The sequence below is a fragment of the Scophthalmus maximus genome, chromosome 7, assembly GCF_022379125.1.
Source record: "Scophthalmus maximus strain ysfricsl-2021 chromosome 7, ASM2237912v1, whole genome shotgun sequence".
Classification (NCBI taxonomy): domain Eukaryota; kingdom Metazoa; phylum Chordata; class Actinopteri; order Pleuronectiformes; family Scophthalmidae; genus Scophthalmus; species Scophthalmus maximus.
The window spans coordinates 22502501-22515000 of NC_061521.1; the positions used below are offsets into that span (position 1 = coordinate 22502501).

The window sequence follows — 12500 nt, forward strand, 5'->3', positions numbered from 1 at the left end:
ACACAAATGAAAAGAATGAGAACAAGAAGGATGACATTACATTAAAGCTATTAAATATGAATAATGGAATGGAAAAAAAGGCAATAGAACATGAATTATATAAATACAAGATGAAAGATTGAACATTTAGAAAAGCTAGATATATATGTGTGTGTGTGTGTGTGTGTGTGTGTGTGTGTGTGTGTGTGTGTGTGTGTGTGTGTGTGTGTGTGTGTGTGTGTGGTTCCCTGTCAGGTTAGGAATTTCAGGCAGCTGAGAGCTTCCCCCTTCTCTCTCGCTCTCACACACACACACACACACACACTGGGGAGGGGGGGTCTGTCAGTGCAGGGGGGCCTGAGACACACACTGCAGGCGAACAAAAGCTGAGGGCCGCGCTTGTGGTTTTAAACCTAATGAAGCAAACTGTTCACAGAGGAATACAGACACTGACAGCTGCTGAACAACATGGAGGACATTTCATCTGTACCTCTATCTGACGTGAAAGGGGTTTAAAGTGACCATTACTTACCTGTATATGATTGATTGTCTTGTCTTTGTGTTTGTACTCCGAGGGGAAACGGTCTATACATTCATGCCTAAATGTGTTCTCCTTGTATTGAAGCTGTCACTACTTCCTGTATCGTAATTACCTAGTAATACAGAAATGATTTATCAATCTGACATCCGTGTGCTCTACCTGTGTCCTGATAAACGGTAAAATGAATCGTCTATGGGATAAAAACACAGGCGGGCACATACAGACTGTGCGGTTTCAGCTTCCACAGCTCGGTACAGACACAGACTGACACACAGTTCAGGAGGTTAACCTCCACGGAGACTGAGATGAAATCCTCCCCTCCTTCTTCTGCTGAGTAAAGAAAAAGGAAACGGTGAATCACTTTCACATTTGCTTTCGCCCATCAGCAGCTTTTTTGAGCTGTGATATGAAACAAACGTGGAATAAAGTAGAGTTTTAAGATTGAACATTTCCATTGCTTCATCAGGTCGTATCAACAACCACAGTACTGTGATTAAATGTAGTATTATAATGCATTTAATTTGATGAATCAGAATACAGATCCCAGCAGTTGATAGGGTTGTTTTGTTTTGCAGTTGTGGAGAAGAGACTAGGTGAACGTTTAATTTGACTGTTTGGCAGTGAAGCGAGAATGTCAGTGAAGTCTGACTTCCACCCGGAGTTACACGAGGCCCGGAGCGTGTACGGACAGGTCGTGATGAATGCAGGCTAATGTGGCTTTGTTGTCACCGTGGGGTAAACCCAAAAGGCTGGAAGTCTTCTTGGACTGGAATGGGGACATTCTCGAAACGCTTAACGTCACTCAGTGTACCACAGCAGAGATCGATGACCGCCACATTTTGACCTCACAGCAGGAAAGGCCCCAGCTGTCCCTCGCTGAAGACTTTGGGTAAGAAGAAGTTGGGGTGGGATGAGAAATTGATGTCTCTGAGGGAGTATTCTCTCTCCACTGTCACCAAGTGCTTGGTCATTGTGGGAACTGTTCTTCAAAGGTCTCCCCCTTTTTCTGTCAAGTTCCCTGCGATACCGTGTGTTGTCGTGGCTGAATGGCTTGGTCGCATTAAATGGCGCCCCCTCAAGATTTACACCTATGTAAATGTCAGTAAAAAGCATAGCCGTGCACAAAAATCTGATCATAAAATCACATTACTCAATCAAAAAACTTCATGTCACATCTTGAATCTACAGACATGCCAGCAGGACAGTGTACAGCTGATGGAGAAGCCCCATTTTTTTTACAGTGTATATTTCACCATCAATTCTCACCTGTGAGATATTATTTGGATCCAACAAGTCCACCTCTCCTTTCACTCCTTGTAAGCGTAACCAAACAAACATGTTGCCGACCAGCTGATTATACACATTTCGGTTCAGAGAGACACCCCAGCTTCAAAGCCACAAACAGTCTTTTTGTTTTTTACAAAGACATGACATGCAATTACCCAGTTTGCCCTCGAATTCGCTGACTCATAAACTGCCCAAGAACAGACCTACATCCCCTAAATCTCTTGAAGATTAGGGCTGCAATCTGCTGCCGTAAGAGAGAAGTTAACGTTCAGCACCAGCAACAATTTCCCGGAATTTCTTTCAGTCGCGTCAAGGTTTTCTTCTCCTTCTAGTCTGTGTATCTATAGAAAGAGCTGATGTGAGTGTGTTTGCATACGCTTGTTGATCAGAAATCCTCTTTTCTGCTGTGCCCCAATTTCATGCTCACTCCTGTATCAGGAAAAGACGCTGCCTCAGGGCGAGCGAGGTGAGACGACGGTAAAGGCGTGTGGCTGTTCCAGCGGTATTGCTTTGAAACCTGCCATAAACTGTGGGGCCTTTTCTTTTTGAGACTAGTGGAGCGAAGCTATGTGAGCTATCCCAGAGTATCAGGCGGAGGGTGGGGTCTATTAATCACGCCAGACACAAGCAGGCACAAGCTCAACCTCTTTTTTCCTTCGTCGTGAGCTTATTGCGAGTGTACAGAAGAATTTCGATCCAACTGTATTGTTTCCATGTGCCGAGAGTAAGGGGAAGGCACGGGGAAGGACAAGTGAAGGGGGAAGGGTTGGAATTACAAACAAGAGCGTCTTCTGTATCCTCTGAGAATGCTCGTCTGAAGGCTGAGGAAGAAGTGTGTCTGTGAGCATGAGTAGACAGTATTTAGCCGTCCCTCAGCTTGACTCGGTACGACCATAAATGCACCGCGAAAGAGGAACATGATGTTCTACAACTTCATATTGAAAAGGATAGTTTCTCGGACTGCCAAGAGTCATTCATGAGAAAAAAACGGACTCACCGGCTCACACTAAAGAGAAACGGCCCTCGGGTTGGTTTTGAAATCACTGATTTATTAGAATTTACACAGGAGCACGGCACCTGGTGTCTGTTGTTAAAATAGAAATCTTTCAACTGAACATACTGTAATAACTGCTCAGATGCTCCTGGGTGCACATGTTTTAATAGATTTATAAAATGATAAAATATTCTCTTTGTCTCCGTGAATCAGGTTTAGAGTGTTTGGTACCTTCGTGCACGCGGCCCGTCCGGCCGCACGTCTCCGACGTCGCAAGTGCTCTGGCCCGCATATCGCTGCTCGCAGCTTTAATTGTTTTTCAGGTCGTAGTTTCACTAAAATCTTTACATAGTTATCTAAACGGGACAGAAATGTTTGGTTTCTTCACTGGTTTTATTCGCGGGAGGTTTTCTTTCTTGTGTCGGTGGGCGGGTCATCCTCTAACCGGACGGTCGTTGGTGCGATCTCCAGCTCCTTTATCTGAATGCGGAAGTTTCGTTGGACAAGACACTGACCCCTAAATTGACCTTACTGTGCCATCAGAGTGTGAATCATGCGTGGTGGGAAAGCCTGCCATATAGAAGCGCTGTACAGATGTGTGTGTGTGTGTGTTTGTGTGTGTGTGAATGGCTGAATGTGACATGTAGTTTAAAGCGCTTTGAGTCGTCATTAAGACTAGAAAAGCTACACGTGAGCTTTCATCTGGAAGCCATTGTGAAAGATTTTCCTATTTGTAAAGGTCCTAACATTTTGATGTGGAATTAGACCATTGTTATATTTACCCACTTTATATTGACTGTTTTTACTATAAACAGATAAAGTGTGGTGGAGTCAAGAGGCGCCAAGATGCCACAGCAGAAGGACATAGTGAAGATTGCCATCCAGATGCCTGGGGCCTACCCCCAGCTCATACAACTGGATCAGGTAACACACACACACACACACACACACACACACACACACACACACACCAATCCAAGACTATATGAAGCTGGGTGAATTAGGGTAAATTTGTAACTCTGGTAGGTAATCTGAGGTAATCAATAATAATAATTTGATATCTTAGTCATATAAAGAGAGAATCTCAGACTTGGCTTCAGCTGGCTGATGTACGCTTTGACAGTGAACGCCCATGGGAATGTCTTGCCCTTACTTCCTCTCAGTGTGCTTCCGAACCAAAGACCTCAGGCACGACCTAAAAGGGACAGGTCATGTATTTGACCCTAGCTGTCATGAGTTCAAGTGGTAATGTTAGCTTAGGCCGTTCGGTGCTTTGAGGTGGAAAGATCTGCCGAGGCTAGTTCACACAAAAACTATTGAAACTTTCACAGCAGTCTACATCCCTGGTTACTATTGTGTTGGTTACTCAACGTGATTGTCATCATCAGATAGGAATTATTATATCTGAAAAGTCAAGAATCAATCTCATTATCTGATCGACATAATTCCGAATCAACAGGTAAATAAGTAAATAAACAACTCACACAGCACAGAAACTAATATCCACGTTCCTTTATTCAGCTCAGCAATGCTCAACATGCTACCTCCCTAGCTGGCTAACTTAACTAGCTAGCTAGCTAGCTGGCGTTGTGAGGTAACTTTGCTGCTTAGCATCAAAGTGAAGAGATGCTATCGTTAGCATTTTGACTCTTAATGTGGTCCCAAGGGAAGATACAGTTGTTGTTGTTTTTTTTGGAATAGCACTCTCCAGCTGATTGATTTTCAGGAAAAACGTTGACTTTGTTGTAGCTCGAGCTAACGGGAGCTAACTGGCTAAAATTAGCAGCTGTTGAGCTCGCTAGCTTACGAGAGGCGAATGTGACATTCTGACATGTAATAAATTAAAATATTCAATTTTCAATCAATATGAAATAAATAAGACTTTTGGACGCTGTGAAATAATAATGTCTATAGTATTGTGTGTAAATAACATTTCATATATATTTTATATATATGTCACATAATACATTATAATTTAATTTTTACGATATATTTATTTGATATTGACACCCTTCCACACCCGCCCACTGGTTTTGTCTCTACGGCTTTAACCAAACGTGATGGTGGGGAAGCTTTCCATGTGTTTCCCAGAAGTTGTGGGGAAGTTGTACTTCTTTGAACAAGACACCACCCATGGGTTGTCATGACAGCAGGGCTGAGTGTTCGCACAGTCACACACACACACGCAGTACATCACTTTAGAGGGTTTGAACAGAGGGAGTAACAGCGGGCCATTAAAACCGTGGTGATTTCAACGGCACGATTGAAACAGGAATGGACGCAGATCCCAGTTTCACCCATGTCTGAAGCCTTATAACCTCACGCTCAACTTTATGTTGCAAACAGCAGGACAACTGAGGCGTGCTGATCTGAATGTGAACGCACACTCTTCCCCAAATATTTTTATTTCAGGTCACAACTAATCCTGCGAGCCCAGGAGAATCTCTGAAAACCTTCTCATTGGCCCTCCCGTCTTCATTAAACACATGTGATCGGCCGACCTTCCTGGCCGCCACTAATAACAGGCCATCCACTGGGTCTACCACAGAAACCGAAGACATTTTGAATGGTTGACCGCGGGGCTGACCACTAATGGCAGGATGGTCTGGGAGTCAGACGTGGAAGTAGTCTGGCTTTTATTTATGTACAAAGAGGGATCCGGAAAAGTGAGGGGGAACATTGTTCAGAAAGTGTTGGGGAGATCTTGGATTTCCTCTCCTCAGCATACAGAGTTTGCAGCCAGGCAGAATAGCTGTGGTATCGTGATCCTATAACAGCGTGTTATTACCGACGCATATGTTCAGCTCCCTGACAGAGAAAATACGAGAGTGGAGTAAAGTAGAGTAGCGTTTGCTAAGTCCTGTTGCTTTATGGCCCACATGTTTGCAGCAGGTGTGTGTGTGTATATATGTGGAAATATGGTGTAAATGTATTTTCCTGTTTGTGTGTGTGTGTGTGTTTGTGTGTGACTAACTATACACTATTGGATGTGTCTCTGCAGAAAAAGCCTCTGTCTGCTGTAATAAAGGAGGTGTGTGATGGGTAAGTTGATGATGTCTCCTCTGTCTTTGTGATAACATTTGACACAATTATCATCAGCTTGTGTTATTGTGATGATTAATATATGTGTGTGTGTGTGTGTGTGTGTGTGTGTGTGTGTGTGTGTGTGTGTGTGTGTGTGTGTGTGTGTGTGTTTGTGTAGCTGGAATCTCCCAGGTCCTGACAACTTTGCTCTGCAGTATGCTGATGGAGTGCAGACGTACATCACTGAATCAGTAAGTCAAACACATTCATCTATATATCCATGTTTATCTACACCAGAGAATTAGTCCAGTAAATGTCTGAGCACATCTTGAAGACATTTAGCAACAGACCTGAGTCAACGCTTCAGCTGTGTCTATGCTTTTAAGAGGAGACTTGTGTAAATCTTTAAAGTTTAAGGTTAAGTCAAAGCACAGCAATGAATCAGTGACCCTACTACTTTTTCTTCACTTTCGGTCCTATGTCTGCTCTTTGTTTGTGTTTCCTTTGCATCCCAAAGTACATTAAGATGGAGCCCGGGTCACACAATATCAACAAAGCTATTAAATATGAGTGTGAGACGGACTTAAAAAGCAAGAGAGAGTCGGAGACAGATAGAGGAAAGCAGCTAGAACTACTGTACACACATCGTCTCGGTGTCAAGTGACGTTTAAAACAGTTGCCACTGGAAGCCCTCCCCCCTCTTTGGAGGTAAAGGCAGTGTCTGTAGAAGTCATTACAGTGGCACTGGAGGAAGATGCTTCATTTATTGTAGAGTATTTTTAGCCAGACTGTCTTAGTTGTTGCTGCTGTTGGATTGAGAAACAAACAGCAGCCTTTTACCTTTAGTTGTTCTAGAGTTGGTAAGAGGAGGCTAATTGGCATTGAATTTGAAGTTGGTGAGCTTAAGGTTAAACGCAGATGTTGCTGCTTCTGGATGGGTGTGTGGAAAACTGAGCTCCGTTGCATCACTTCTTGCTTTCAATAGTGATTTGATTCAGATAATGTCCATGTAAAAATCCACATAGAAAAAAACCCTCATTCAGGTTAAAGGATCATATATATATATATATATATTGTGTTTTCAACAGCTTTTAAAAAAGTTTCTCCTCTGTGTGTGTGTGTGTGTGTGTGTGTGTGTGTGTGTGTGTGTGTGTGTGTGTGTGTGTGTGTGTGTGTGTGTGTGTGTGTGTGTGTGTGTGTGTGTGTGTGTGTGTGTGTGTGTGTGTGTGTGTGTGTGTGTGTGTGTGTGTGTGGTGTAGAATCGTCTGGACATTAAGAACGGCTGCATTCTGCGTCTGACCAAGGCACCGGTGAGTTTGCAGCCAACAGGCTCTCAGCCACTTCCTTCTTTCACCTCCCTCTTCTCACCGTCTCCGTCTCTCACTCTCTGTTTCACTCTTATTACATTATGCGTAGAGCAAATTTACAGAACAAGCTTGCCCAGACAACAGAAGGAGGGGGCAGTGATCTGTCTGTCTGAGTATTTAAAGAAGTCCAACGACACTATAATAACTGGAAACTTGGATTGTTCAGCATGGTGTGTTACTTTTTGTTGATGCTGGTGAACGCAGGGTCGCTGTGCGGAGGACTTGTTCAAGGGCATTCAGAGCTCGGACTCGGGCGTGCGCTGCGATTCGCTCAAGGAGCTGGCGAGCGTCTCCACGGACGTGACCTTCGCTCAGGAGTTCATCAGCCGAAACGGACACCTCCTATTGGTCAAGATCGTAGAGGATTCAAAGGAGTGAGTAATGTGTCCGTCTCTGTGTCTGTGCTTGCGTTGGGTGGAATGCCGTTCCTCAGATAGATCACTGGTGCTGAGGGCTGAAGTGGATTTTTGTACATGTAGCAGCACATCCCGCTGAGCTAAACGTGTATAGAACAAGAGTTCCTGCTGAATATATTTGAGAAACGTTTCCTCCCATCTTTCCTCCAGTTGCGGCCTTTTCATTGATTTATTTTGAACAGTTCCGTTGATCATACATAACGTCGACAAACGCTACTGTAGCAATGAGCTGAACTATTCACTATCCTTAGAATCCCAATAACTGAATTATTATGATGGTAATGCTTTATACTGGTCTTTGTGTAAATCCACATATTACTTGTGTCTCCGTCATTCAGGAGCAATGTGATCATGACCCACACACTGACGGGCTTCATGGAACTAATGGACCATGGGATAGTTTCTTGGGAGAACCTCTCATCTGTCTTCATCAAGAAGGTGCCGCATCCGCCGCTCCCCTTCTTTTGATTTTGTGACGTATTTATTTTTACAGATTAATTTAGCCTGACTCTCCAATCCCTTTTCTGTATTTCTCCTTCTTTCAGATCGCCAGCTTTGTCAACGCCAAGCCGACCGACGCGTCAATACAGCAGGTGTCCCTGGACATCCTGGAGAGCATGGTGCTGAGCAGCTACGGCCTCTTCCTGCAGGTCAAACAGGAAGTCACGATGGAGAGGCTCATCGCTCACCTCCAGGTGTAAGTAATAGATAGATTTGGACTCATTCATTACTTACTTACATAAATTTGAAATTGAGGCATTGTCTTACATTAAAATAAAAAACACCTTTTTAGAAAATGAATAGAGAAAACAAGTCCTGACAGAGGGGGACACCTATGTTTGGTGATGAGGCAGGATGATGAATGGCAGCATTGTCTCCGTAACAGGAAGTTTGAAATATGTTAAACACTACCGCTGACAATACTACTGACACGAAACATAAGCAACTAGTTGCCGGTTAGATGTGACCTACTGATGTGAGGATGGAAACGTTGAAAGAAAGACCAAAACACACCTTTTCATTCAATTGTGTGTTTGTGTCACGTCCTCCTCTCTGAATCCTTTCAGGACAAATCAGCAGATACAGACCAAAGCCATGGCCCTGCTCATGGCCCTGCTGCAGACCGCCGGAGACTCGGACAGACAGGTCATTACTTTCTGACACGGTTCCTCTTCTCCTTATTGCTGTTCAAAGCTCACAGTCGTGCAAGATAAAATGTGGTGTTTGGTTTGTCTCCTGAATGTTTGTTTCAGTTTTGTAAATCAGTACTACGCACTGTGCATACTTTGACCTTTTCATTTCCTGTCGTCTTAACTGTCCACTGTGAGACATTTGTGTGCTGATGGGAAGCTGTGACACCTCGGGCGGTTTCTGCTCCTCTCTTATTGTTTGGAAACAGTTCCTTCATTCAGCCCTGCATCTCTTTTCTCTCAGACTCTCTCTGTTACTCTCTACTGTCTCTCTCTCTCTCTCACACACACTTCCTCAATTTATCAACAAACCCACCCGTCTTATCAGGGTGACCAATCCGAGAGCAAATTCGTCATGAACAAAACGAGGTTGAGTCAAAGCCTAGTTGACACTCAGAGGTCAAAGTCCCACTCACTGTAACCCTTGTCCCGCCCACGCGTCTGTCGCTGGCACCACAGCGCCACCCCGTGTTAGAAACGTGTCATCGCGTCCCAGCAACACATTTTTACTTCGCTCTCTGTCCCTTGTTTTTCTCTTTTCCAGGATATGTTCGCTTTCCTGAATAAGAAGCATCTCCGCCAGTACATTTATAAGGTAAATTATCTAATTCGCATTTTACGTAGTTTTCAGTTTAGTTTGCTGTAGTGTGTGAATGTGATGAAACCAACACTTTGACCTTACTGAAGAAACGTGTGTATTTGTTGCAGAACATCATCCACAGTTCTGGTTCGGTCCAGGATGAGATGGCCCACTACCTCTATGTCCTACAGTCAGTCACTCTGAATCACCTGGAGCCACGCATGAGGACGTCGCTGGACTGTTACAGCCAGGTGAGCGACAACACGAGGAGTCCGATGTGGTGGAAGTCTTAATTTCCTCCAGAATAAAAGTCTGCTGGATTCAACAGCACAAATGTTTGAAAAATTTAAACTTTTTAAGAAGTGAACAATCCATCTTCCCCCTGTGACACCAGGAGCAGAGAGAAATCCTTCACGGTTTGCGGCAGGCGGCGTTTGAGACCGAAAGCGAGAACAGCCTGAGCCACGAGAGGCGACGCTCCCTCTGCGCCAAAGAGTTCAAGAAACTGGGCTTCTCCGTAAGTGGCTGCTGTCGCAACTTATTCCGTAATGTTTTGTCCTGTTAACTTGTGTCTAACGACTCTGTGACAGGATTCGTATTTCTGTTCTTTCAGAACAACAGTAACCCTGGTCAGGACTTGGTGCGGACGCCTCCGGGTCTTTTAGCTTTGGACACCATGTTTTATTTTGCTTCACGCTATCCTGATGCCTACAGCAGGGTGAGCTTGAATACCTCTTGTTTATTCAACAGTTTAAATAGTTCAGCTTTTTTATCTTTGTTAGTGTCACGATAGAGACTTTGTTTTATTATTTTCTTAATTTCCGATTGTCCCCCACAGTTTGTCCTGGAGAACAGCAGTCGGGAGGATAAACACGAGTGTCCGTTTGCCAGGAGCAGCATCCAGCTCACACTCATCCTCTGTGAAATCCTTCGTATCGGAGAGCCTCGTAAGTCAAACTCCAACCTGCCACTGATATGAAATTGAATCTCCTCTGGACAGAACATCTGCAAGACTGAGAATCTTTTTCTTTTTTCGCCTTCTTCTCCCATCGCTTCCTGTGTGACAGCCTCAGAGACGCGATCCGACTACCACCCCATCTTCTTCAGTCAGGACCGGCTCCTGGAGGAGCTTTTCTGTATCTGTATCCAGCTGCTCAACAAGACCTGGAAGGAGATGAGAGCCACGCAGGAGGACTTTGACAAGGTACATGAGTCTACTATGACTTAGCATGGCATGGTTTACTTCATGTTCAGTCCTGGACACTGAAGAAAAAAACAGTTATACCATGAAAGAATTATAGTCTCAAATTAATCCAGTGTTTATTTTCACCTAAAGAATTTCCATTAAGTGATGAAGTATGATGACCATGGATTCAATTCCTCAGAACTGCATTTTGTTCCACCTTTTAATAATTGTAATAATAATTATTATTCATAATTCTTATAATAATAATTAATGGTATATGATAATGCAGTTTTGAGGCACATTCAGCAATACAATCCTCAAGTGTGTACTTCTTATCTTGAAAAGAAACATCATGAATCATGTGTAGCAAAGGTTGATCAGTTCTGAGTGGAATTTATTTCAATATATATTAGTATCTCAGTATTATAGTATGTAACCATAAATTGAGAAAACTGTACTTCTTTAATTATATTTAGTTATATATATATAGAGTTTCCTATGTTTATTTTACACTGTAAACTGCACCTGCTGTTACCACAGTAACCATGTTTACTTCAGCTTGACGGACAATGCACTAGTTTGAACCAGAAAAAATCAAACCGATCTTGAATTATCAAACTCAAACACTCAAATCAGATAAAATTCCACAAAGGAGCAAGAGAACCAGTAGAACTGCGTCCTGTTTCGTTCACAGAGATCAGCCTTTTGAACAACTTTGTAGTTTTGTGACTCTGTATAGGTTTATTCTTATGCAACTATTGCCAGGCTGCTCCCCACGGACATTTAGAAATACACAGTGTGTCCTTCCAACCACAATGAACTGATGGTACTATGGTAATGTGCTGAGCCAGGCTTTGAGCAGCAGGGTCTTGTCTGGGAGAGATACTGAGAATCCAGCCGTCCTGAAAGAAAGAGCGGTCAGGTCCTTTGTCTCGAGTCGCATTTCAACATCACACACAACCGACCGCCGTCAACAAAGTGCTCCCCTGATAGTCGTAAAACTCGGTGACCTTTCGACCTGTCCGCAGCAGCCCCTGTTGTCCAGAGCGCCAGGACAGCAGACCGGGGCCTTTTGTTTCTGCCCGCGGCCCCCCCTACCCAGGGTGCCTTTGGGCAAAGACAAAGGGGCATTAGGGTGGACAAAGAGAAGCGTGGTGGGCGGCAGAAAGCAGAGGGAGAAGGAAAAGCGGGAAAACAAAGCGCCCAGGGGCATCAGCAGTAATTACACAACAACAGAGGGAATGTAAAACCTCTGGAAACAATATGAAAAGGGGCGGAGAGAATGAGTGGATCCGACTGCAGGGGAGGAGCAACCAAAGAATAAGAAGAGGTTTCACACACTTAGGTTTCGTTACTTAGAAAATGAATTAAACGTATTTGTTTTGCTCCACGAAAAACACATTCACGTTCTCCCTCCATCCAATCGCGTGAATGAATGTTAGTAGCTCTATACACCCCCTACGACAACCGTCATCCTCCACGCGCACACACACACGGATACACACACGGATACACACACGGATACACACACGGGTACACACGTTTAGCCCATGAGCACATGCTGCAGGGTTTTAGGGAACAGAGACAGCTGCCAGTCATCGCTCCGATTGGCCAGTGGAGCTAAATAACAGAGGGGCTGGACCTGAGCGGGGTGGCGGCGTGTGTGTGTGTGTGTGTGTGTGTGAATATCAGGGTGTCTGTTTACAAAACACCCACAGGCCGGCACCTCTCCTGCCATGTAGGTGACGACTGTTCCTCCCAAACTCACTTTCACCACTTGACACTTGTCACACTCCTCTGATCGCTGACGGCCTGACAGGTGGAATTCGGAGTTGGGATTTAAATTATATTTTCAAATAGTCTGAAGGGTAAAAGATGGAGGTAAGATTGGATTTCTTTTTCCCCCCTTGGTTGTAATGTTCTGTAGTTTCTAATT

The 12500-nt window shown here is 44.1% G+C and overlaps 1 protein-coding gene across 3 annotated transcripts in view; it reads left to right on the plus strand.

Moving 5' to 3' along the window:
• Positions 1 to 12500, plus strand: part of elmo3 (engulfment and cell motility 3) — a 19427-nt gene that overhangs the window by 1550 nt on the left and 5377 nt on the right. The window contains exons 1-15 of one of the 3 annotated variants that reach the window (XM_035643264.2): positions 1067 to 1409; positions 3617 to 3725; positions 5803 to 5843; positions 6004 to 6076; positions 7085 to 7135; positions 7397 to 7566; positions 7947 to 8046; positions 8154 to 8305; positions 8676 to 8754; positions 9343 to 9393; positions 9507 to 9629; positions 9773 to 9895; positions 9992 to 10096; positions 10217 to 10325; positions 10446 to 10582. In XM_035643264.2, coding sequence (XP_035499157.1) covers positions 3648 to 3725; positions 5803 to 5843; positions 6004 to 6076; positions 7085 to 7135; positions 7397 to 7566; positions 7947 to 8046; positions 8154 to 8305; positions 8676 to 8754; positions 9343 to 9393; positions 9507 to 9629; positions 9773 to 9895; positions 9992 to 10096; positions 10217 to 10325; positions 10446 to 10582 — 1392 coding nt within the window. In that variant the 5' untranslated portion in view covers positions 1067 to 1409; positions 3617 to 3647. Of the gene's footprint in view, positions 1 to 1066; positions 1410 to 3616; positions 3726 to 5802; positions 5844 to 6003; positions 6077 to 7084; positions 7136 to 7396; positions 7567 to 7946; positions 8047 to 8153; positions 8306 to 8675; positions 8755 to 9342; positions 9394 to 9506; positions 9630 to 9772; positions 9896 to 9991; positions 10097 to 10216; positions 10326 to 10445; positions 10583 to 12295; positions 12446 to 12500 lie in introns of those variants that run through there. The other 2 variants (XM_035643263.2, XM_035643265.2) reach the window with 2 other exon arrangements.